Source organism: Sorex fumeus, unplaced genomic scaffold (genome assembly GCF_029834395.1).
Source record: "Sorex fumeus unplaced genomic scaffold, SorFum_2.1 ptg000063l, whole genome shotgun sequence".
Taxonomy (NCBI): Eukaryota; Metazoa; Chordata; class Mammalia; order Eulipotyphla; family Soricidae; genus Sorex; species Sorex fumeus.
The window spans coordinates 81,501,036-81,528,181 of NW_026606120.1; the positions used below are offsets into that span (position 1 = coordinate 81,501,036).

The window sequence follows — 27,146 nt, forward strand, 5'->3', positions numbered from 1 at the left end:
AACATACACTCACTCTCACCTCTCTCTCTCCTCCCCCCAAATATTTAAATACATAAATATTCTAGTTCTTAGGAGCGAAAACTGAAGGAATGGTAAGTCGTAACATCCTTTGACAGTTAGTAGACAAAAAGCTACAGAACTTCATGGAGGACTTTGTAGAGTGCTTGTGGTATGTTCGACCTCGCTCCTAGCTTCTTCAACGGTGGGCTGCAACCCCGTATCATCTAAGTTTGGGGACAGTATAAGGCTCCTCCACGTGCAATAACCGAAAAGCAATTCAGAATCAACTGTGGAATGAGTTCAAGGTGTATTTTGGCAGCACTCGCCATGGAAAACATTTAAGAAGCCCTGATTTAGCTGACCTAGTTAAAACAAATGATAAACTCTCAGAGAAGACAAAATAAGGCTGAGAGGAGGGCTGCAGGACCCCGGGGCGAGGGCTCGAGATGTCAGGCACAGCCCTGGGGCTGCTGAAGAGGAACTGTGTTGCACTGCTGAAGCATCCGGGTAACAGGGCCTGCAGCTCGACAACCGGGAGTGTGAGCACTGCAAGTAAAGCAGGAGAAGCCCTAGGGGAGTGAGGACACAAGCACTGGAAGCAGGAGGTGAGATTCCTACTGAGCATCACAGCCCACCAGGCAAGTACCACCGCTGGAGGGGACACCCCACGTCACTGCAACAGGAACAGCAACGAAGCAAGGAGGCAAACAAAGGCAACTTGGTTGGCAACGACACAAATAACCAAATTCACTGATAAAAATTTCTACAAAACAAAACAATCCAGAAAAAGGTTGATGCAGGACCAAGCTAATTTTATTCCTATGTCCTTAGACCCGAATGCATGTCTACAGAGGGATACAGAATAACCTTTATATAAAGATTAATACCAGGGACAATGCTCTGGGTCACTGCTGGCTCTGCTTGGGGAACCATATGGGATGCTAGGAAGGATCGAACCCAGGTGCAACACAAGTGCACTCCCCTGTACTATCGCTCTAGCCCCAAATAAGCATTATTTGTAGCAGCTGAACAGTTGAAACAATCCAAATATCTACCAACTGACTAATAGGTAAATAAAATATGGGAAATCTGTGTACGATAAATCCTTATTTGGAAACAGGATGAAGATACCCTATATGTGCATGAAATTTGAAAACAAGCCAGTGGGTAAAACAAGACAGTCACCAAGTACCACATGATTCTAGAGTACCAGGATGCCCTGAGAGCCTGGGCCTTTAGCTAATGTGCGTGAGGTCGCCTAGAGGGTGATGGGAGTGTTGAGGCTGACAAGCTGGACAGAAACACTACAAACTGCTGCATGTACATCCTGAATAATGAATTAAGGGAAACGATGAAGAATGTTTTGATCGATATAATACAGTAGCCTCGAGCAGTGTGAGCTAGACTTGTGCACGGCCGTCGCCCCCCAGAGGGCCCTTCGCAAAGCTGTGCCTCACCTTGGTCCTTCTTCTCAGTTACCCTTGAAATCTCCATCTCACTTTGGTCTGTTCCTTTTGTAGAATCAGGGTCGTTGACCTCGCCTTTCTCAGAATCAGGCTCTGTTTTTATTTTTTTTGGACTTTGTGGACTTTTTCTTCTATCTGATTCATCCATATTTTCATCCATATTATTTACGGCTAAAGGGGACCAAATTTATATTAATTTCAGGTGCCTTGAATATTAGCAATTTAATACATCTACCTTAGAGAAAATTACCAAATTATTTCCCAGAAAATTTTAACATATGAGTGTGTGGGTAGAGCTAAGCTGGGCATTTTTTTTTTAAGGTGGGGCACGGCGGAGGGGAGGCAGGAGGGGGCGCCCTCTGGACAAGTCTTAGCCAGATGGGCCATTGGTTAATGCCAAACCTTTAGGATGGGTGCTGGGGACCTGCAGGCCGTACCCAGTGATGCCCGAGGGGCCAGGTGGTTCTGGAGATCCAACTGGGGTCTGATGGCAGACCAGGCCTGTGCCTTAACCCTGTCTTCTTTCTCTGACCCCTACTGTTATGGCAAATTTGAACATTCTAGCTACATTTCAGATGAATTTTAGAGGTTTGTAATGTTGAGATTATTTCAACGTGTTAACAATATGTTAACAGTATGTTCCCAGAATATCTATCAGGGTTTGTAACATATTCTGTGTAACAGAACTGCATTAGGATTAAATAAAAGCTATGAAACCCTACCAAGAGATTAAAAGAGCACATGCAAAATTCTGTAATCAATTCCAATAAAATTTTGGATACCCTTTTGATCCATAATCTCAGATTAGGAATAGTCAAATCTGTATCACTGAATGAAAGAAACTTGGGAATGACTCCTGGAGGTGTTCAGGGGAGCATATGGGATGCCAGGGATTGAACTTGGGTCAGTGGCATGCAAAGTAAATATCCTCCCCACCATACGATAGATCTGGCTCCTGAAAGTATTCTTCTTCATTTAAACCCAAATATCCTAAGCACCCAGCACGGTAGGAACCTATTTTTTTGTTCAAATGAATTGATTCCTTACATCAGGGGTAAATACCTGAGCATGACTGTGTGACCCAAACATGAAAAAAAGTGGGAGAAAGGGGTGAGTGGTGGAGGACTAGATAGATAGTACAGTGGGTAGGGTGCTTGCCTTGCATGTGGTTGGCCTGGGTTCAATCCCTGGCGTCTCAATATGGCTCCCAGATCTCTACCAAGAGTGATTCCTGAGTGAAGAACCAGGTATAACCCCTCAGCATCACCAGGTGTGGTCCCACAAAAAAAAGCTCTATTGGGCCAGAGTAACAGTACAGAGGGTAGGGCATTTGCTTTGCATGCAACTGACCAGGTTTCAATATTCAGCACTCCACATGGTGCCCCTGAGCACTGCCAGGAGCAATTTCTGAGTGCAGAGCCAGGAATAAATCCTGAGCTCTGAACCAAAAAGAAAACAAACAAAAACCCCAAAAAACTCAAACACCTAAAAAGCTCTATCATTTTCATCTTGTTTTAAATAAAATTCCAGACATCTAATCCTGTGAATTTAAGTAATATTGAAGACTTTTTAGAGTGTATAACATAAATAATAATTTCTGAATGTTCTACTAAAAGTTTCAGAAAAACACTAAAATACAGACACTACGTAAAAGGTTTAAAAAATAGAAATCAGAAATAGTTATGAATGAAAGCTTTACTTACTTCCTTCTATTGATTTTCTGTAATTCACATTAGTATTGCCTGGCAATTTAGGAACAAACCTATAAACATGAGTTTTACTAATCCAGCTCCAGCCACCATAGCCTGTTACTCTGTACTCCTCTCCTTTCTGCTTCCAAACCTGGTGTGAACAAAAACATTCCAATTAAAAACGGGTGAGACTGATTTCTAAAGCACTGTGGCTATGCAATTTTTAACAAACAGCAAGGCAATTAAATTTACGAGTGTGATATTTTTAGGTATATGCAAAAATATTTCTACTTCTAATATGAAAAATTTAACAAAATCATAGTTCCGTCATCATTATTATATACACCTATAGTCTACTAACGTAAATCTAAGCTTAATTTTAAAAATGCAGTATATTAAATATTATACTACACTGAGATTGTACCCAAAGTAAAATTATAAAATATTCATTGCTAACTTTTTGGATCATTTTTAGATTTATTCATAACAACCAATACAAAATAAATTATTAAGGTCCTGCTTTGGGGGCAGGATTGAAATATGGTGGTGGGAAGAAGTCACGGTGGGGGGACTGGAGTTAGAATATTAAATGTAATAAATTATTGTGAACAAGTTTATAAAATTAAATTTAAAAAGAAACAAAGAAAGAATTGATAGTTCTAAAATAAAGTTCAAAAATGACTGTGATTTTTTTTTCTAAATCTTTTTGGGTGACACCTGGCAACACTCAGGAATTACTCCTGGCTCTGCACTCAGTAATCATTGCTGGTGGTGCTTGGGGGACCATATGGGGTGCCGGGGATTATACTAGGGTTGGCCACATGCATGGCAAACACCCTACGCACTGTGCAATTTCTCCAGCCCTGACTGACACTATTTTCTATGATTACAGGACCAACAGAGGGTTCAAAGGGCTGGAGTCCATGCTCTGCATGCAGGAAACCTGAATTCGATCCCTAGTACAACATGGTCCCAAAACATGACCAGGTGCCCAAAGCACGGCCCAGTGTGAACAGGATGGAAAAAAAAATAAAAGATTCTAACAAGTTACCTGATGTTTAACGGGAAATGTGTATTTCACCCAGGTAGCCTGCTGCATTGTTTCTTCTTCTTCTTGCTTTTTCTCCTTTTTTTTCACTTTCTCCTTTTCTTCTCTTTCAATCGATGTCATCCTATGTAACCTAAGATAGAAATAAAATGTCATTAACTTTGACAAAAGAGGGAAGAAAAAAAGAGAGCACTGAACCGTAGGAAGACAAAAACAAAAGGTGGTTATTCTAATCTTACAATCCAGCTGGATCAGTTCAGAAAGAAAAATCAAAGAGTGCCAGAAAAGGCAAGAACGAAACTCACCCTCCTCCCCACATGCCCACCCTGACAAGGGGATACCTCTTAGTTTGGACCCTGACAAAGGGACACCTCTTTATAGTTGGGACGCATTTCCTGCATGGCTGCTCCAGGCAATACACTCTAAGCTCTCAAAGACACCACCTGTGGTTCGTTAGCTTGAGTTTGGAGCACAGACCTGCTCAGTCCTCTTCCATGGGGCCTCCCAAGCAATGCTCAGGGGGCCCTGGGGTGACTCCTAACAGGAGTCACCCAGGCTGGATGTTTCGACATGGCGTGGCTTGGGCCCGTCAGGGCTTAGGGCCATTACGCAGGCAGTTTCTAGGTCAAAGTAGGAGTGCTGGGGATCAAACTTGTTCCTTGGATCTCTGAAATATTTCTCTAGCACACCCCCGTCTGTTTTAAGAAGGCCACAGTGAATGCTGTTCAGGGGACCATTTTGAGTGCTGGGGACCAAACCCGGGTCAGCCATGTGCAAGGCAAGTGCCTTACCCTGCCGTACTCTCCAGCCCTACCAGCCCCAAGTTTTCACTCCTTAAGTTTTAATCACTGCACCAGGGTATCTTTCTATACCAGGAAAAACAGACGTTTTAAATAACTAAATGCATGGACTAACCCTAATTTATTGAACTAGTTATCTATTCAAGAATGCTTTATTTTCTTCCCCTGAAAAGGGACCAACCAATTCTTAATTTTATTCAAGTAGCCAAGATTTCTGATTCTTCCTGTGTTGCGCAGGAGATTTTCAGGCATTCATGGTGTCTGTGGACACAGGTTCACAGGTCTGGGGGAAACGGCCCACACAGGGCTCCTGAGTGGGGTCAATCCTGTGCCACGGGCAGGCTAGGAAGGAAGGGTCACAGTGCTGAGGGAACTCAGGCAAGGCCAGAGGCGGATGATACGAGCAGGAGGAGACGGGTCAGGCCTGCAGAGAGTCTGCATCAGGGCGATGAGTCTAGGATTGTGTGCAGGGGGCTCTTTCCCATAAGCTGGAGCATTAACCAAAACCTACGAAACCAACGAAGACAGCAGCTCGGGTCATCAGAGAGTCGGTTTACCCCCTTCTCGTAGGCAAAGCATTGTGGAAAGACTAAGGGAACCTGCTGCCAACTACATGATGGAGAAGCTAAGGGATTTAATGATCTCTTGCTTTTTTTTTTTTAATCTTCACCCCTTTACCAAAAGCCATCCTTCTTTAGATTTCTTTCAAGAAAACCTCCTCTCCAGGCCGGGAGCGTAGCAAACACAAACACCCCGCACTCATGCCAGTCTTCACAATTAACTCAAAGAAGCAAAGGGAGCAGGAGGCCCATTACCTCCTGACCGCTGCGGACAGCGCCCCCGGGCCCGAGACTGGAAACAGGCCAAGTCCCATAGATGGCGGCTAAGGTAACCCTCCCATGACACCCCCACATGTCGGGGCCGAGGAGCACTTTTCCAGCGTTTCTGTAGGCTCAGTATGGAACACCTCTGCAAGGTGGGGCCCAGCACAGAGCCTTGTGGGGAGAAGCAGAGACAGGCCGGGCGCTCACGGTGGCTAGGGCGCTCAGGAAAACATGTTAGTTCTCCTCACCACACATAAAAGCTTTGCCTTTTCCTGGGTGGGTAGGTCAGTCAGTGAGCAGCCCTGTGGCCAAATGGGGAGGTCAGCTATTGTGGGAAAGTTCTCTTGTGCTCTCCACCATCGAACAGGAAAAGGCCATGCAAAGGAGGCGCTCCGTTTCCTTTGCTTGGGCAGCCCGGAGACCCCTGAAAGGAAGCACCGCTACACGGCCACCCCCTCCAGACTGGCAGGGATGCCACACCACAGCTCCCTGCCTCAGAAAGCCTCAGCACCAGCTCCACACCAACAGCTGCCTGGCACCAGGGGCCTACTCTGTTTTTTCTACTCTGACAAACCATGCTATGGTGAACCGTACTCTGCCTTTCTTGGTGAACCTGGGGCAGAGCCCTGCAGCCCTCTAGTGTGGGATGCAATGCACACCAGACTCTGGGGAGAACGGCGCGTGTCACACGGCCGTTTCCAGCCCCACGCCGCCCCGCCTGCCCCACCTGCGCTGAGGATTATTCTCATTAACTATTTTCTTAAATGAAGAGCCCAACGGAGAGAGAGAGAAGAAATACTATGCCACTGCATTAATGTACAGTTCTCCAATTATGATAGAATAACCGTTTCTTATGTCTACTGGCCTTTCATATTTATTTTTCTGCAAAATGCCTGTTCAAATCCTTTGTCTTGTCTGTACTGGACAATTAGTCCTTTTCATTTATAAATGGTCTTTGTCAATTAAGGAAATTTTCCATTTGTGGTGCAAATATTTTTCCTCAGTTTGCCATCTGTCTTTTGAATTTGATTATAATATTATTTTCCACTCAGAATTTTAAATACATATATCCACTTTTTTTTCCTCTATGGCATCTGGGCTTAATATCTGTTTAAAAAGAAAGTATCACAACAAAAGCATAAATTAATCCATGTTTTCTTACTGACGCTTTCTGCTATTGTTTTAAGAAAAAAAAAATCTTCATTTATCTAACTCTTTTGAGAGACAAGGATCTGCATGGTTCTCTTTCAGCTACACTCCCACTTACGTTCTGGCATGTTTCTGCATGCCCTGTTCGATTTCACTGCTCTACTTCCTTTCAGTACATATTGTTTTGGCTATTGTAGTTTCAAAATAGGCTCTTCCTAGCTTTCTATTCCTTCTGTAAATCTACTGACCCGTACTTTCACATTAATTTTTTCCAGTTGAAGTCAAATCCTAATCACCACAGAAGTTAATACTGACAGCAAATCAACAGTATTAATATAATATGTGCTCTAGTTAGAAAATGCAATACATATATTCAAGCACATCATATCTTTCTTGGGTGCACACATGGCAGTGCTCAGGGGAACGTGCAGTGCTGGGGCTGGCCCCTGGGCTTCCTGCATCACAAGCAGGTCATCAGCGGCTAGAGTCGTCTTTCTGGCCCCCAAAGCCTTTATAACTGGTGGAGCTACCCCCCTCCAACCCTCCACAGTGCCACAGGTTGAACCAAGGGCCCCACACATGCAAGGCGAGTGCCCTACTTCTGGGCTGGTCCTTTAGTGAAGCTTCAATGATTTCTTCACATCTCTTGCTAAATTATTCCTAGGTCCTTGAGGTTACTGTTCTGTCATTGCTGGTATCTTCTTTCATCCTAGTTTGTCTCTCCCTACCCCCACCCCTGGAGTGCTCAGGGTCTGTCTTTATGCTCAGGGGACTATACGAGGTGCTGGGGACAGAACCCAGGTCAGCTGCGCGCACGGCAACTAAGTCTTCTAGCGCTAGCCCCATTGGATTTTTTTAATGCAAAACTATAATGGTTTTGTAAGAAACTGGACTTTATCAGCAACACATATCCCAGCCCAGCAGTCCTTATCTTCCCTGGGAGGTAGATACGGGGGCCCTGCCCCAGGTGCTCGGGTACCCACTCCAGCTATATATGGCCAACCAGGTCAGAGGCTCAATGCTGTGGGTCCTGAGGACCCAGGAGCCACCAGAACCATCCTAGAAATATTCTGAAGCTTCCACAAGGACGCCTGGCTGGGTGGAGGTGTAGGGGAGGGCCATAGAGCCGGGGCTGGCAACAGGGTCAAGGTCTGCATGTACACGGACCTGGCCGGTGAACCCAGCCCCTCTCCTTGCACTCTGGACCAACCCTGTCTTCGTTAGAGCTTTATCCCCTGTGTGGATTCCAAATGGCAGAGTTTGTCTTTGGAAACCCAGCAAGGAGGAGCAAAAGAGCAATACTGTCACTAATGAAGAAATTTCCCAAGGCAAAACTAACTTGTTTACAAGAACCTCTTCTGGTGAAATCTGAGGGAAAGGTCACGAGCAAGGCTGCAAAGACAGTAGGGTCACCACAATTGGGGTATTAGGCAGGCCCACGTGCAAACAAAGGCACAAGGAGTGTGGAGAAGGAATGCACGCAGCTGCTTAGGTGCCTCTGGGGCATCTGCAGATAACCAGCGACAACTCCCCATGAGACTCCAGCCCTGGGACCTGAGGTTGGAACAGGTTCCCACCAGCACTGCTTACAATGGGGGGTGGGGGATGGGGGGACAAGCGTGCTCTGGGTCTGTGTTTCCTGGGGTCCCCTTGCTCATGGGGCTTTGTGCTACTTATATGAAAATACCTTTGCTATCGTTTTGGTGCAATTCAGCATGGATTGAAACGACAGGTGGTTATTCAAGTTGTCATTTTACTTGGAAATCTCATTATGTTCTTCTTTTGCGTTTTTGGTGCTACACCCGGCAATGCTCAGGGGTTACTTCTGGCTCTGCACTCAGGAATTACTCCTGGTGGTGGACAAGGAACTTTTGGGGATGCTGGGGATGAAACCCAGGTTGGCCACGTGTAAGGTATGCACTCTACTCACTGTATTATCACTCCGCCAACTCATAGCCTCTACATGGCTATTGTCTGTCTACACAAAACTTACTGTTCAGAATGGCCGCTGTCTTGGGCAATTTTCATATTACTTTTTGATAGTCTTTCAATAAACATTTTGTATTGTACAAGTATAAAATTAGGTAAGTTGCATAATCATTCCTTTATCTACTTATATATATATGCATAAACATGTTCCTCTTCTCTTCAGTATTTTTTTTTAATTTTTCTTGTTTGTTTTTTTGCTTTTTGGGTCACACCCAGTGATGCACAGGGGTTACTCCTGGCTCTGCACTCAGGAATTACTCCTGGCAGTGCTCAGGGGACTATATGTGATGCTGGGAATCGAACCCGGGTTGGCCGCATGCAAGGCAAATGCCCTACCTGCTGTGCTATCACTCCCTCCCTTCTTAAGTATTTTTATATATTTTTGGGGGGTCACGTCCGCAATGCTCAGGGGCTGCTCCTAGTTCTACGTTTACGAATTACTCAGGCGGTACTCTGGGGACCATATAAGATGTCTGGATTGAACTCACGTCAGTGCATGCAAGGTATGTGCTCAACCCACTGCACACTCTATCTGGCCCTGCATCGCACAGGCTAAGAGGTCCACGTACACTCTAGGCTGGTGTTCACGGAGTTCCATTCTGCATCTCACTTAAAGAGGAATATTTCAAGAGTTTCACCAAAAAGCTTGAAGAGTTGCTTTAAAACACCCTAAGAATAACTCCTCACAACTCTTACAGAACCGTTTTTGTCTTAAATCTAAAATAATGAACTTCTGTGTTTTTTGTTCTTCCTTTTTGGGTCACACCCGGCAATGCACAAGGGTTACTCCTGGCTTTGCATTCAGAAATTACTCTTGGCGGTGCTCAGGGGACCATATGGAATGCTGGGAATCGAACCCAGCTGAGCTGTATGCAAGGCAAACGCACTACCTGTTGTGCTATCGCTCAGCCTCTGAACTTACGTGTCATTAATACTTTCGTGGTATGAATGAATACCTCCAAGTTTTCTGGTATTAAGAACCTCCTAACTGACAAATCTTGCATGATTAAGTGAAGATAACTTAGCTGTGGTTTATCATTCTCTTAATTTACTCCTCAGTATACTTGTTAATATTTTAAGATTTTTTGAATACACACCTATTTGCTATTATTAATCAATTAAATATTAGTAAAAAGTGACAGGACTATAGGCTTTCTTTTTTTTTTTTCCCTGCTTGGTTCATACCCAATGATGCTCAGGGTTTGCTCCTGGCTCTGCACTCAGCAATACTCCTAGCAATGTTGGAGGGGATCAAACCCAGGTCAGCTGCATGCAAGGCAAACGCCCTCCCCACTGCACTATCACTTTGGACCCACCTCTAAACTTTCTTCATATTTATTTCTACTTATCAACATTTCAAACAGTTTTATGGTAACAAAAACTCTGTAACACTTCCATCTTTATCTTAGGGGAGTTCAGGTAAAATTAACTGCTTCCAAAAATTTATGTACAAAATCATCTGGTCTTGCCCACTGCCTCACTCATGTGTAGAGAGCTACTCCTTAAAATAAACAGACCCCAGGACCCCAACCCCCACACAGCATAACCCAACCAACCAACCAACCTTTTCCTGCCTGAGGGAAGAGTGGCCTCCACCCTCCTGTTCAACACAGGAATCAGGGCGCCAGTTCCGCCAGGCGGCCCTTCCCCAGTCCCAAGTCCGGCTGGCAGGCCCTGCTCTTTGCAGACATGGGAAGCCTGAACATGATCTGGGCAGCGCATGTGCCAGCAACGAAGAATCAGAAGTATGGTGACAGTGTTTGGTCCTTTCTGCTTTTGTTCTCTTTCCTGATGACCAGTTAGAGACGCTGAATTTTTGTTTATTTTGCTATGGAGACAACTGTGGCGATGCTCAGGAACCTGGCTTTGCGTCACGAACTGCTCTTCATGGTGATGTGGGGGGTGGGGGGAGGGGAGGAGAGGAAGAACCATATGGGATATCAGGGACGAGCGCCCTACCTGCTGCACTGTCTCTCCAGTTTCAATTAAGAATTTGATTAGTTTTTTTTTTCCTTTTTGTACCACACGCGGCCGTGCTCAGGTGTTACTCTGGCTCTCAGCTCAATGACCACTCTTGTTGGCACTCTTGGAAGCACATGCAGTTCCCTTGATGGAACCCAGTTTGGCTGCCTGGGTACTACCTCTCTGGTTCAGGATTCTACTCATTTCACCTAAGGTACGTTTGTTGTTTTCTACTTCATAAAAAGTTTCATTTATTTCTTAAAATTCCTTTGAAATGACTTCTAGAGAAACATATCTAGCTAATTTTCTATTATTTTTCTTTTCTAATGGTAGCATGGAAGAGTACCGATTTCCCGTCTACCCTCGGCTGCATCCACAAACTTCAGCGTATGCACCCTGCACTATCTCTGTACTATCTCCCATGAGCAACTGACTAAAATTTTCTTCCCATAATGTGACAGACTGCCAATACTATTCAAACTTCTAACAATCTGATGTAAATAACAGTTCGCTGCTTTTTTTACTGCTGACCACACCTGCTGGCATGCCACGGGAAGCCATGTGATGCCAGAGACTGAAGCCAAAGTATGCACAAAGTGTTGCTTTCAGTAACCTCTCTGGGACAGTATTTGAAGGTGCATTTCCCCCACCTTATCTGGGTGGCTAAGAATCTTTACATGGTCTGTGGCTATTTGTATTTCCTCTTCTATTAATTATGATTATTTTTGATTTTTACTTTTTTTAATTTGGAGTGGCACCACACCCAATTTTGCTTAGAGCTTCCTCCTGGCTCTGCACTCAGGGATCACTCCCGGTGGTGCTCAACTCTGGGGTACTGGGGACTGAACTCGGGTCAGCTGTGTTCAAGGCATGTGCTTTACCCACTAGACCATCTCTTTGGACCCTTGTGTTTTTTTTTTTAAAGTCAATGATTTAGTTTCTTTTTTACTCAACTGTGAAAATTCTTGAATATACTGTGTAAACTAGTCCATTTTTATTATTTTATGATAAAATAATAAAAATACATTTAGTCTGTGAACTCAGTATTTGAAGATATTACTATAAAACTCAAGGGAGAGAAAATATCTACTTTTTACTGAGATACAGAATAAAAATTACACAGTAAAAAGGAAGATGGGCTTAACAAAAAAAAATAAAATTTCAGAAGTATTTCTCAGGAGAGTCACAGTATTGTGAATGGAAAATAGATATAATAATGATAGTATTCTTATTTGTAAACTGGTGAATTCACTGGTGGTTCATTTTATTATAGCCGACTACAGTTTATGTAGCCTTTATAATATGCATGGTCACATATGTATGGAATTGGTTTTTTGTGTTTAGTAACACATTTACATATGGAATTTTTAAGGTACAAAAGGCACACCTTGGGTACATGGAGAGACACCAAATGGGAAAAGGAAGAATCCAGTGGGGATTCTCTAGTGACAGTTCAGTGGGGAGGGCGCTTGCTCTGCAAGCCAACCTGGAACTGATCTCCCACACTCCAATACAGTCCCCCAAGCACCACCATAAGTAATTAATTACAGAGCACAGGGCTGGAGCCAAAGCATAGCGAGCAGGGCATTTGCCTTGCACGAGGCCAACCCGGGTTTGATTCCTCTGCCCCTCTCAGAGAGCCCGGGAAGCTACCGAGAGTATCCCACTCACATGGCAGAGCCAAGCAAGCTCCCAGTAGCATATTTGATACACCAAAAACAATAAAAACAAGTCTCACAATGGAGATGTTAATGGTGCCCGCTCAAGCATATCGATGAACAATGGGAGGACAGTGCTACAGTGCTACAAAGCCAGGAGTAACCCCTTAGTATTGCCAGGTGTGGCCCCAAAACAAACAACCCAGAGAAAGAGGTGAGGAAAGCTTCCAGGGAAGACAGTAGGAAAGAAAACATGGAGAATGAGGTCAGGAAGAATTTTAGGATGAACAAAGGCGATTCCCTTTGTGATCATGTATGGTGGCCACAAGTCCATCCAGTGTAGAAGAGAAGGTGAGAGAGAGAGAATGACCTGAGACTTATGTGCTGGTGGCCAGGAGGAAGGGTCAAAGAACAAGAGCATGGGCTTTGCATGGGAGGGATGCATGCTTGGTCCCCAGCACCCTGTGGCTGCACTGAAAACAGAACTGGGTCCTTTGGAGCAGGGTGTGGCCAGAAAGGGAAAAAAAAAAAAGATTATGCGGGAAAAATAACAGAACTAAGAGCAACTCCTAAATGAGACTGTTTTGTCCTCAAAGAACTTAGGACCAGGAAAAAAAAACAATCAAAGGGCTGGACCCAGATCCTATCCCTAGCACCACATGGCCCTGTGAACACCGAGGGGAGGGAGCAGCCGCTGAGCATTCACAGGTGCGGGCCCTAAACCACTAAACAGAAAAGCACCAAAGTTCAAGGAATCAGCGCGAAGTCAGAGCACATGTTTAGCACGGATGAGATTCTGGATTAGATCCCTGACATCAAACAAAGGGTCTCCACCACCAAATAACCTCTATGTTATAAAACAAAACAGATACAGAATGTAAAACAAGGGACTGAAGCCATAGTGCAGTGGGGAGGGCATTTGCCTTGCTCGTCGTCGACCCTGGTATTCCATATAGTTCCCCCCACGGCCCACACAGCAACACCAGGAGTAATTCCTGAGTTCAGAGCCAGGAATTACCCCTGAGCACTGTTGGGTGTGACCCCCAAAAGCAAAAAAAAAAAAAAAAAGAAGTCAATGTAAAACAAAATGACTTTCTATTTAAAAAATTACTATATTAGTGTCAGGGATGTGATTCAGTGGTAACACACGTGCCCTGTATATATGGGGTCCTGGCTTCAATCCCAAGCAGAGTAAAAATAGTAATTACTAGATTATACCTTTGGAATGAGCCCTGTCATACATACTTTTCACAATGAACTACGGTTTTGGTATTGTACCATAAGCTTAAACTGGTTTTATAATAACTTTTGGGGGAAAGTGGGGGCGGGGTGGGGGGGAAAGAGAACACCCAGTGGTACTCAGGGATTGCTCTTTGCACTATGCTCAAGGATAACACCTGGCGGGTTCAGGGACCTTATGAGATGCCAGGGATTGAACAGCTCGGCTGCAAGCACCTTGCCTGCTGTGTATCTGTCCAGCTCCTATCATAACTTGGTTTTGTTTAGGGGCTACACCCGGTATTGCCAAGGACTTACTCCTGGCTCTGTGCTCAGGGATTACTCCTAGCAGGCTCAGGGACCACACAGAGTACCAGAGACAAACCCAGGTTGGCTTGGCGAGTGCCCTACCCAATGTATAAACACTCTGGCCCCTCCTGTAATTATTTAAATACTAAAGTTACACAATAAAAACATGGCGGCTGAAAGATAGATTCAAGTCACAAATTTTTTTTGGTTTTGGGGTCACACAAGGCAGCACCATTTAGGGGCCACTCCCAGCAAGGTGCAAAAAGTGGTGGGCAAGGACTGACCCCGAGCTCCAGCATGCAAAGCATGCACAACTGGTTCTTTGATCCTAATTTATTAACTTTGTAATTATCTGCTGAAGCAAAAGCTCCTCAGTATCTGGTGAGACAATAAACTCTAAACAGATCAGATGTTGTACCTGAAATATTCCAGAATACATGTTTTTTAAAAATGAGTCCTATTCCTATTCAATAAAAATGTGACTTTGAAAAATGTTTAATTTTCATATATTTGATCTCTTGATTTTCATTAGAATATTACACCATAAGAATTCCTGTTCAGGGGCTGGGGCGATAGCACAGCGGGTAGGGCGTTTGCCTTGCACGCAGTCAACATGACCGACACAGGTTTGATTCCCAGCACCCCATATGGTCCCCTGAGCACCGCCAGGAGCAATTCCTGAGTGCATGAACCAGGAGTAACCCCTGAGCATCACCGGGTGTGACCCAAAAAGAAAAAAAAAAAGAATTCCTGTTCATTCATATTTACATATTACAAAAGAGAAAAATGAGGCTATGAGTCAGACGTCTCATATAGCCTTTAAAACAGTTGCATTATTAACAGGCCGGTAATCTGGAAGGGAGAGTGATACCACTCGCAAGATTCAGAATTCACTTACCTGGTGTGCCCTAAAGATTCCCGCCATATTGGTAGCATCACAACTGGCTTAACGGCACATTCCAAAATAGCTAAAGCCAATGCAAATTCTCGGGGCTTGCTACACATCTGAACTGCCTTAATCCAGTTTGCCCTGTATTTCAGAAGAAAAAAAGTATTTTTTACTTCACTGATCTTAAATGTACAAGAGTAGCAATTTAAGAGGCTCCAACTTACAAGGAATGTCTAGCATAAGCAGATGCAATCCACTGCTGCCTTAGCTCCTACCTCACAGTATTATTTCTGCAGTGCTAGGACTCAGACCCAGGGCCTTACACATGCAAGGCCAGGGCCGTACCACGAAGTTACAACCCTGACCCAGATGTAACAAATATTTTGAAAACTGGAAGGCTGCTAGCTCTCTGACAAAGTTCTGGAACACTATATGGCCTCAGTTGATTCCAGACATTCTCTCCCTCCCAGAAATCTTTCCAAAGCCAGTGTTGGTTCAGTAACTTGGAAGGAGAGCCACACTCCCAATCTCCATCCAGCAAATCTCAAGTGTTTTGCTAAATTGACTTCATTCAATCCACTGGCATTAGTGGGTGAAAAGTAAGTAACAACCATGGTAGTTTGTATATACTTAGGATCTTCACAGAAAGAAATGAACCTTCATTTTGCTTTACCTGTGAGAAGCCCAATTGGGATGAAGAAAGGAGGAAGGAATATTGCTTTCCAGCTGGGTGATGGTCAGCCTCAAGGTAGATATGGTAAGAACTTTGGAGCCATGCACGGAGCCATTCCACTTGAACTCTCCTGCTGGTGTCAGGCAGAATTTATGCGCAAGATGCCTTCTCTTATCGTGATCTTCTCGGTGTTGGTGCTTATTCAAAGCAAACGAGTTGGTGGAATACTGATTGTGGTAGACACGGTACTTCCCTTCTTGGCCCAACTTAAAATAGTTATTGATATTTCCTTTCATGACCACTTCCTTTTTGGTGCTCAATCGTGAAATTTCTCCTTGAGAGTTAACTACCAGTACCTGACCAATAGAAGGAAAAGAGTCCAGCATTTAAGTCAAAGATGTAACCTTGAAATCAATCGCCTTTCAACAGTCAATTTATCATTCCTAATAAGATATATCCTATGACTGAACTTCTGAAGCTTAAAAGCTAAGAACCAGACTTCATCCTTTACAAAACAAACAATAAATGTAAAAAGAAAAGAAGGCTATTATCTATTATACGTCAAACATTAAATAAGTGCTTTCATGTATCTCAATATAGATACTGTATTATTTGCAAATCATTTACCTATCATTATTTCAAACCTAAAATATGTTAGGGATAAAAAAAAAACATTTTATGGCTCATTCCCCAAAACATGTATTCCTAAAGACAAGGCATTTACCTTTTTTTCCTGTTTCTTTCACCATTACAACTCTAGTGTAAGAGCCCATGATTTATGTTAGAACAGTAATTTCAAACAGTAGATACTAAGCCTTTAGAAGACTATGAAATCAAAAGAGGAATCGTTCAGTCTTTTAAAAAATTAAATTACACCATAGGCTAGAAGAAAAAAAATACCAGAATGCTTCCCACATACGATGAAAAATGTAACTTCAAGAATTGTTTTACTGTACGTACTGGCTATTAGAACTGTCTCACTAGGGTTGGGAGAGATAGTACAGGGATCAAAGCTTAAGGGCCTGGCCGTGCAAGCAGCCAGCCCCCCCTGAACCCCCACTCCAGCAGCACCATCGAAAGTGGCCCCCAACCCCAAATTTAAATCCCATGGGTGGAGACTGATTTAATGTGAAAAAAAAAAAACATGCTGGATATTCTGACACACCTACCTTGCAAGTAGCCCTCAAACCTGAGAGATACACTTACAACTTCTGGCCCATCACCATAACTAGGTTGGGGGACTGGGAGGGGGTGGGGGAGGGCATGGATGGACACAGAAATATTAAATCCCAGATTCAATTCTTCTCATTACACAACAGGGGAATGGTCCTAGTCTCCTATGCCTTGTACACAGCAACTGCAGAGTGGGGTCATCTGCTCATGAACTAGAAGTTCACCTGAGGTAATTATAGCTAACACTGAATATCAAATCATCTACAACTCTTTAATAAAGCCCATCAGTAGCCTATCCGATACCCTATGCGAAAAAGAAACACCATCTCCTAAGAACTACATGCGATAAAACTAGCCATGTACTTGAAAAGTACACCACCCATTCACTCACAGGATTTCTCTGAACAGTCTGAAACGTGAGCATTTTCATTATACTTACCATAACATAAACCTAACAACTTTCACATGACACTACTAGAAGAGACAAAACAAAAGAAACTCGACAAACTTTCTGTCGCTCTTTTTCTGCTATTGGTATACTGACAATCCCAAGTGCTAGATAGATTCCTTTGGAACAGAAAGAACGGACCTCTTTGCCTTCCTTAAATAATTTATTAGCTTCATGGGCTGCAGCCGCCACCTGCTGGCTCTTCATCTGACTCAGTTTGCTGTCTGGGTTCCGTAATCTGGTGATGATGCGAGTCGAACCAGCTGCTCCTCTTCCAGATCCAGGAGACTCACTGATTTCCCCATTAGACTTCTCTAATTTGTAATCACCTGTTATCAAGCGAAACGCCAAAGGTAATTGCTAACAGTTACATCAACTTATTACTTTATCCAAAATTTATCTTTGGTGCAAATCTGAGATACAGAAAGTAAACCGAATAGTCCCTGAATAGCCAAAATCAAAAGTACTAAGTCTTAAAAAAGGTTTTATTTGAAAGTTATGTCAGAATTTTCCTGAATCATTTAGTAGTTTACAGTCAACTTAAACATGCCAGTTTATAATTCCAGCTAACAAAAAACAAGTAGTGTCTCTACGAACAAACTGGGGGATGGAACAATAGTACAGCGGGAAGGGCACTGGCCTTGCATGAAGCTGACCCAGGTTTCAATTCCCAGCATCCCATATGTCCTCTGAGAATCAGGAGGAGAGATTTCTGAGTGCACAGCCAGGAGTTACCCCTGAGCATCGCCAGGTGAGACACAAAAAACAAAAACAAAACAAACTGGGAAAAAAGCCATATTAACTCAAAATACATACTGGGGCCAGAGAGACAGAACAGCAGGTAGGGTACTTGCAGGCCCCCTAGCAGGGTTCTATCCGTGTCACCTCTTTTGGTCCCCCTGAGCACAGAGTCAGGTATAAAGCCTGGGCATAGTTGGGTATGCGGGTAGGGCATTTGCCTTGCACACAGCCAGCCTGGGTTCAATCCCCAGCATCCCATATGGCCTCTGAGCACCACCAGGAGTGATCCTGAGTGCAGGCCAGCAGTAACCACTGAGCATCACTGAGTATGGCCCAATTCCACACCCCACCCAGTCAAATGTTTCCTTCTATATGCAATATGAGTTCCTGTTAAAAAAAAAAAAAGTTGTAACTAATTTTCGAAAGATTTGCACTAAAAGTCTTCAAATATCTAATAGTTTAAAGGTTATAAATATAAATACCAAGTGGATTTTCTATGAAATTTAAGTAATTTTGTGTACAGATAAAATCTGTATTTTGTCTGAAATACAAATACTGATATTTTGTATTTTGTCTTTAGGGTCACACCTAAAAGCTCTGCTCATCCAAGCCCAAAAATTTGTAAGTCTACAACTGTACCTCATGGTGTTTCACTAATAAAAATTTAAAGAAAAAAAAAAAAAAAAGCTCTGCTCTGCGTCCTGGCTCTGCGTTCAAGGATCACTCCTTGTAAGGTTCAAAGGATCATAGCAAGTACTGGAAATCGAATCCAGGCTGGCCACATGCAAGGCCTGCACCTTACCTGCTGTACTCATCCCCTCTCTGGCTCCTCATACATTTTTTAACTACAAAAATCATGATGAGGCGGCGGCCTGAGTGATAGTACAGTGGATAGACTTTTGCCTTGCACGTGGCTGACCTTGTTTGATCTCCACCATCCTGTATGGTCTCTCAAGCATTGCCAGGAGTTAATTCCTGAGTGCAGAGCCAGGAATAACCCTTGAGCATCACTGGGTATGACTCAGAAAGACCAAAAAGGAAAAAAACAAAAAAAAAAATTAAGGGGAGATCCCAGGATGATGCAATGCCAAGGATTAAATCTGGTGTTCCACACACAAATGCATGTGCTCTAGTCTGTCTTTCCTGACTGTTGGGGGGTGGGGTGGGGGGGCACGCCCACATCAGACCTGGTGATGCTCAGGGCTTTTCCTGGCTCTATACTCAGGGATCACTCTAGGTGCGTCTCAGGACCATATGGGGTGCTGGGCATCAAACCTGGGTCAGCTGCGTGTAAGGCAAACCCCCTATCCACTGTATTATCACTTTGGCTCTGCATTCCTATCTTTCTGGACCCAAGATACCATTATTCATATCATTTTTAATTTTTGTTTAAAACTCTGACAAAGCAAAATAATAGTGGTATAATCAAATGAAACACACACACACACACACACACACACACACCAAAAAAATACTACATTATAAACATAAAGACAAAATTTTGAGCAATGAAAATTACTAGCCTGTAAACAGCGACTACCCATTTTTAACTATTTCAAAGAGAACAATTAAGTAAACATTGGTGGTGGCAGAGGAAGGGAGGGGGGGAATTGGGCCACACCCAGTGGTGCTCAGGGCTTACTACTGACTCTGCTCAGGGATCACTCCTGCCAGGGCTGGGGGCACCAAATGGGATGCTGGGATGTACCCTGGTTGTCCACATGCAGGGTGAGCACCCTCCCCACTGTACTACAGCTCGAGACGCAATACACTTGCTAGTTTTATCTGTTCACCACCTTTTCACTCTTTCGGATGGGTACTCTTCCCGTCACCTACATGCATCTCACGCTTCATCCAGGGCTGCTGATCAAGTTATCTTCCCTATGGGGTAAGCAGCTCCTACCACTGATCGTCCCAAAATTATATATGGGCCCTCGACCCAAATTTCTCAAAATTCAAAGAAAGGTTTCAGATTTGTGTATTAGTGAGCAGAAAGGGCATTTACTGTACCCCAACATGGATGAAATGAGGCTGTCCAACAGGAGACCACAGACCCATCTTGGAGGGGCAAGCGCCAGGAAGAGCCGGCCCGCCCAGAGAATAATTTGGCGCCCCGGGGCCCAGAATGCACCTGAGCCAGTTAACTACCTTCTCTGGTGATTCATTTTAAGAGTCAGTAACATTTTCGTTTCAAGCAGGTTTAGTGGAATTCTGTCACTCACAGTCAATAATTCACAGTATTTTAAGATTCTGATCCTCAGATATGGCGCCAAGTTAAAAAAATTAAAATTGGGGCTGGGGTGGGGAGGTAACTGACCATCTTGACAACTTGGCTGGAAAGTTTGTATGTGACACACAGCAAAGTAATGAGTCCAATTGTCAACAATGTTCTCTTGGGTCTGAAAAAATGATCTAACCTGGAGATACGTAGATATGAAACTTCTTTTTAATGCATATTAATTCAAATATGGTGACTCTTTCTTATACCATCTATAAGTCTGGCAAAAGCCCTTTTTGTTTTGGTTTGGTTTGGAGGCCACACTGGGTAGTGCTTAGGGCTTACTCCTGGCTCTGCACTCAGGGATCGCCTCTGACTGGGCTCAGAGAACTCTACAGGGTACCGGGGATTGAATCCAGGTCAGCTGCACGCAAGGCAAACGCCTTATCTGCTGTACTAGCTCTCCAGCCCCAGACAGAATGTTTTGTTTTGTTTGTTCAGCCTTCCCCAGTGTTGCTGGTGGTACTAGAGAGGGCAGCCAATGTTGGGGACTGAATGGGGCCCGCGCTGGGGGTACCAACCCGATCTCCACAGAGGCCTTTCAGATTATCATGTGGTCAAGACTGGAGTTCCTGAAAGCAGGCAGGGAATGCACACTGCTTTTCAAAAAGCCCCTCTCTGTTTAGAGCCCATGATTCAAACTATGGGTTCTAGATTAAATACACTTGCTAATTTTAGTGCTGCATGAGAAATTTCATCTCAGGGGTAACACGGGAAAGGGGAGAAGGCTGAGGAGGGAGGTCTCGAGGTAACCAGCCCATCCACATGCCACATTACACCTATTACACAAATCTGCCATGCAGCCTGGAGGCCAAGAGCAGGGCTATTCCCACTGCCGCGCTCTGCTCTGCATCTGACGCTGAAAGAGGCCTGGAAGCAGAGCTCGGCCACCCTTTACTCCCCTGAGGCTCACAGTCACTGGTCTGTATAACTGACCAACGGGCAAGCAAGAGGGGCTTCACCATGGGGAGTTTGAGCCAGGTTTCTGCTCATGAAGAATAGCTGAGCATTGAGGCACTGTCCAGAGGGGTTCTAGCGGCAAGGGAAACACCTGAATCTACCAAACTTGGCCACCTGATTACTCCAGCTGACGTGACTGATGGCAACCATCCCTGTCAACTGACAGAAGAGGGCTGCTGATGCAGCACGTCTTCAGAAGGGCACTGCCATTACACAACCTCTTTTCGTCACCCCAGAAAACCAACCACCAAAGAACACCCTTACAACTGGAATAGCGAGAACAACCTGAATTTGGCTCACGGATTGTGAAAGCAAGGAAACACATCCGGGGCCAGAGCGATAGCAAAGTGGGGAGGGCATTTGCTTTATAAATGACTGACCCGGGTTCCATCCCTGGCATCCCACAGGGTCCCCCGAGCACCATCGGGAGGATTCCGGAGTGCAGAGCCAAGAGTAATTCCTGAGCATCGCCAGCTGTGACCCAAAACATGAAACAAAACAAGACAAAAAAAGCCCACATCCAGACTTAATAAAATATAACACTGCACAAAGACGTTCTAGATTTGGTTCTAGATACAAGTATGATTCCCAGGTGTGCATTAAGAAAAGAAATTTTTACAAGCTATGTAGTGAGATGGGCCAATCAAATTCCTCCCTTGAGGACTTTTGATTTGGAACTGGAGTAGGGCCCTGGTGCAAGCCTTGAAAAAATATGAATACAAACTTCCCTGCCACGGGGCAAAAGCCTGTTTATATCAGGAGAGAAAGAGGTTAACACAAACATGGACAGACCCAAAAGGTAAGCAAGAGAGGGGAAGACAGGAGGAATTTTGATACCTGGGGTTCGGTTATACTGATGGCAGCTTTCCAATGACATGAGCTAACTGTGTTTCCATTTCACTTATGCTAGTTTTGGCAGTTTTGATTACTGACAAAAAAGTCCCAATTAAAACAAAGCTTCATCTCATACCATATAAAAATTATACCCCAAAAGAACTAAAAATAAAATCATAGAATCTTATGCAAAATAACTAATATGTATAATCTCAGGATGGGTACTCTCCTCTTTCGACTCAAAATCCAGAGAAGCCATAAAAAAAAAGATTAATAAATTTAACTACATAAAAATGAAAAAGGTTCTGTACAAGATAACAGAAAGCATTAAAAGCAAGCAATTACCAAATATATGTGTGTGTGTATATATACATATATATACACGCACACACACATACACACATATATATAGGAATACATGTAAAATCAGAGATTGAGTCATAATAAGTAAAGCACTCCTAAAACTCATTAAGGATAAATCTCAAAGTCAATAGGAAAAATATGAGCAAGGGATATAAAAAAGCAATTCACAGAAAGTTTAATCAACATACGGAAAGAAACGCAATCACATTAGTAAGCAGTGATATATAAAATTTTCAATACTTTTCAGCATTGACAAAAATGTAGTAGATTGATGATGCTGAATTTAGATGAATATGAAGAAACATGTATATGAATAACTGGAAGAAATTCCTTTTGATTTATAATGAATACACCATCACTATTTTAGGAATGTACCTACCATTTGTTCCTATACTGCCAAAAATACTTCCATGGGTGCACAAAGATGTATGCTGAAGGTGTTAAAAGGCACTACTATTTGCAATAATCAAAAAACTGTTAACAGCCTAAATGTCCATGCATAGAAAAAGAACAAGTGAATTATGGTTCACTCAAAATATGGAGTACCATGCAGCAGTTTGGAGAAAAAAAAAAAGGAAGAATGAATTCAATTTGTAACATAAAAAGATTCCCAATAAGTATTACTGTGTGAACAAAGCAAGATGCAAGATGCAGAACAATACATGCAGAATGATCTCGGTTATGATTTTTTTAAAAAGTTCCATAATCATGCAAACATTCATGTAACTGCATGGAGAAAGATACAAAATGTCAAACACCAAGCCATAAATGGTGGTTAAGGTTGAGGAGGGGGTATGAAAATATGTATTTCTTCCTGTATAACTATGTTTTTCTTTTTTCAAAAAAAAAAAAAACTCCCCAAAAACAAAAGACAATGGGTGCTATTTGTGTTCCTTAAAAAAAAAAAAGAAAATCTAAATTTCCCACCCCCATCACGTTTATTTTTTAAAAATCTGAAAAATTAAAAAGCTGACTTAATGCATGAGATGTGTTCTTACCTATCTCTTCTGGACTAGAGACAGGTGTATGGGGTTCTCTTTCTCCATGGTCAGGATCGTCAGCTGCCTTAGCAGAGTCACTCTGGGAGGGATTGAGTTCACTGCTGCTGCTACTGTTTTCCAGATTAGGCTGGATGGAGGCAGTGGTAGCACTAGTGTTACTGCTGTCACATGTCTTGTTAGGTTCTTCTAGAAAAATAGAATAGCTGATGTTTAAACTGGACATCACATCAAAAGTTAACTGTCACCAAAAAACAAAACAAAACAAAAAAACATTTGTTGTAAGACTGCATTACAAAGATGGATTAAAAAAAAATTCACGTGGTATGAATATTGCAATGTAGAAAAAAAAATGTAAGCAAGCAACATTCAAATTATTCTTCAAGTCTCCCAATCTATTAACTTAGATTCTCACTAACTTATTCTAGAGTATAAGGCGTGCTCTGGATACTCCCAAGATAAAGCAGAATAACGTGGTATCACTGCCTCACAAAACTCATGGTAGACGGTGTATTGAAGAAGTGATTCTGTGGAAATGCTACTTCAAAATCTGAAACATATTCTAATTTTTCCAAAAGTATTCCAGCAGTATTAGAATTGAAATTAAATAGGACCACTTATCACTAAGGGTTTTTTTTTTGTTTTTGCCCTCCGAGTTAACTAAACAACAATGAATGAAAAATGGAAGCTTTTAAATGCTTGCACCGCACTCAGTAGTGATGCTCTGAAACCGCTGCTTGGCAGCTGCTCCCGCCACTTCAGGGCGCTAGGGCTCCCACCTGCCAGGAACGCAGCCTTCTCCCCAGCCCTGTTAAGTATCAATTTTATGAACAATTTAGAGATGCCATCAATGGCAAAGCTTTCGAAAGTACAAAAATTAAAAAATAATAAATCTCGACACTCTGGCAGAAGTGGCCAGAGATGGCAGCTGGGCGCCACGCTTGTTGCTCTCAGGGATCAAACCCAGGGCCTCCCAAATAGGAGGAATGGTGCTTTCAACCCAGGGTGTATTTTGTCTTAGTTTCTGTTTTCAGCTGTAAGCCTGGGTCCTTTCAGGGTAATCCAGAAATTAAGAACTTCCTCTTCGCTTTTATTTTGTCACTAGTAATTAGATTCTCTTTATGTATCAACTGCATAATTAAAAAGTGGTTGACAGTTTAGCAAAAGGCAATCACTAATGATTAAGGAGCTCGTGTGTGTGTGTGTGTGTGTGTGTGTGTGTGTGTGTGTGTGTGTGTGTCTGATTCTAGTACCTTGAGAGTGAAATAAGCAGCTACCTAAGCAGTCAGAAAGAAAGGGAACGAACGGGGTGAGAGGGACAGATGCCGAAGACTGCACTCAGCCAGGCATGACTTCTGCCCCGTAAACTATCTCCATGGTCCTGCAAAAAATGCTTAAATGCCATTCAGGGGTCTTATTGTCAGCAACAAGTGGTGGCATTATGGAATTATGATGATTTATAAGCTCATTTCTTATTAATGCAAACCAGGACATTAAATTGGCGGGGGGGAGGGGGGTCCCCACACCTAGCTGTGCTCAGAGTTTACTTCTGGCTCTGCACTCAAGGTTCACTATTGGCAGTGCTTAGGTAGAACACCAGAGATCAAACCCAGACTGGCTGTGTGCAAGGCAAGCACCCTACCCACTGTACTATCACGGTGACCCTCTTCCTTAATAATATTACAGGAATAAGAAAGTTCTGTATCAGGATAAAGCAATTATGTAATTAGGTTAGGTTTGTTAGGAACTAAGGCTTTCAGTGTTACGAGGCACAAGTGTAAAAACAAAGAAAACTAGGGAGCCATCTGATTCTGAAACTTCGGTATGAACGAAGATTTCTTTCTTTTAAGGTTCCCACTAATAGTGAGAACTGGCGCTTCTAGAAGGATTGATGAATTCCAGGTTGTGTAGGAAAAGTATAAGCCAAGCCTAAAAAAAAAAAAAAAGAAAAGAAAAGAAACACCAAAAACCAGGAATGGGCTAGAGAGACAGCACAGGGGTTAGGGCACTTGCCTTGCATGCAGTCAACCTGGGATCAATCCCTGACACCCCATATAGATGACCTCTGAGTGCAGAACCAGGAGTAAGCTCCAGGGGTGCATGACCCCCCCCACACACACACACACAAAGTCATTTCAGACTACTTGGTCATGATGAAAAAAGATTTCAAAATTACACACAGAAGGTCTCCCACTAATCAAGATAAGCAAAATGAACAGTAACAACTACCAGAGACTGAAATAAGGTGAGTATCTGAAGACCCAGAACACTCAACATCACAAGAGCCTGCCTCAGTACCAAAGTCCAGTAACTCATGAATCACCCCTAAAGCTGCTGACACCAATTCCTTACTCTGAAAGCAAGGAAGTTACTCTGATAGAGATGGAGGCTGTTACCGGTAGCCACTCCTGGCGATACTGCTCTGACCCAGCTGGGTGGGCCAGAGGGCTCCACGCTGAGGCCTTGCAGTGAAAAGCTGTGCAGGTCCAGAGAAGCTGGGGGGGCGTGGGGGGGCAGGGGGGCGCGGGGGAGAGAAGGGGGGACACTCCTTGGGTTTTGCCCTCCCGTGTGCGCGCACACACACACACGGAGTGCAAACATTTGTGCTATTTATGCTCCTACAGCTATAGTACCTGCACGTGTGCAGAGCTGCCAGGCACACACCTAGCACACTCAAGACCCTGTGGATGGAATTTCAGAGGCAGGGGAGCCTCTCTGCCACTCGTCCGGGCCTGACAGAGTTCAGAGAACATGAGTCATGTGATGACTGCTCTCTGGCTCTACTGGCTCAAACTAGGAATCAGGAGTGAAAAGAGAACTAGGAAAACAATCTTCCAACATGCCAGTAGTAGGAATGAGGAGCCTAATGAAGCAACGGGTTTAAAAACCAAGCGGAAGGGTTAGAGAGACAACGTGGGAGGTAAGGGAATGAAGGGCCTCGCATGCTACATATTTGGGATCAAATCCCCAAGGTCCCCTGAACAGAGCCAGAAACAGCCCCCAAGCAAAACCAGGTGTGCTCTCGCACCAAAAGAAAAAAAAGAAAAAGAAAGTCCTACATCCAGAAAGAACGCAGAGCCTATTTGCTTATTACTTAACTTCCTCCTGCTCCTCTCAGCCGCCCCAGGTTGCAAGGATCTGGTCTGCTGCTCCAACATCTGCACACGGGCTTGCCTGGGGCTATCCCTCCTGGCATCATCTCAGCTGAGGTGCCAGCGAGGGGTGAGGGGTGCAGCGTAGGGCCAGAGATGACAGAGCAGAGCTGCCATCATCTGTGCTCAAGCGTAGGTGGGACAGGGCGAGCTGAACTGATCACCTGCTGGCCAGGACAGGCACTCTGAGGCCCAGCGCTGTTCTTCCAGGCAACTAGAAAATACTTCAGTGACAAAGCCAATGGAGCCAGGTTTTGACGGGTGCAACTGTCCTAGTGCACAGAGGGGGACACCAAGAACAAAAAACGTACACTGAAGTTTCCCCGGGGCTCTGAGATAGCTCAGCTGGTTCTTCTCCTGGTGCGGAAGCAGTGGCTGTCGTCCCTGGCCCAGGGGTACTGAGATGTGCCACCCTAAGGGTCACCCCAACCAAGAAGTGTGTAAGTACCCTAAGGAGGTGCAAGCCCTGCGGAGCAAGTGTGCGAGGTCCCCAGGGCCATAAGAGCAACCCCTGAGGGCAAGT

General features: G+C 43.9%; 1 protein-coding gene across 7 annotated transcripts in view; it reads right to left on the reverse strand.

The window, feature by feature from the left end:
- BPTF (bromodomain PHD finger transcription factor) overlaps positions 1–27,146 on the reverse strand; it is a 144,674-nt gene that overhangs the window by 53,270 nt on the left and 64,258 nt on the right. For 4 of the 7 annotated variants that reach the window (XM_056128068.1, XM_056128070.1, XM_056128064.1 and 1 more), the window contains 7 exons: positions 23,472–23,660; positions 17,439–17,626; positions 15,677–16,032; positions 15,013–15,144; positions 4,209–4,338; positions 3,170–3,308; positions 1,458–1,637 (listed from right to left, as the gene is read on the reverse strand). In XM_056128068.1, the coding sequence (XP_055984043.1) occupies positions 1,458–1,637; positions 3,170–3,308; positions 4,209–4,338; positions 15,013–15,144; positions 15,677–16,032; positions 17,439–17,626; positions 23,472–23,660 (1,314 nt within the window). The remainder of the gene's footprint in view (positions 1–1,457; positions 1,638–3,169; positions 3,309–4,208; positions 4,339–15,012; positions 15,145–15,676; positions 16,033–17,438; positions 17,627–23,471; positions 23,661–27,146) is intronic. The other 3 variants (XM_056128069.1, XM_056128067.1, XM_056128065.1) reach the window with 2 other exon arrangements.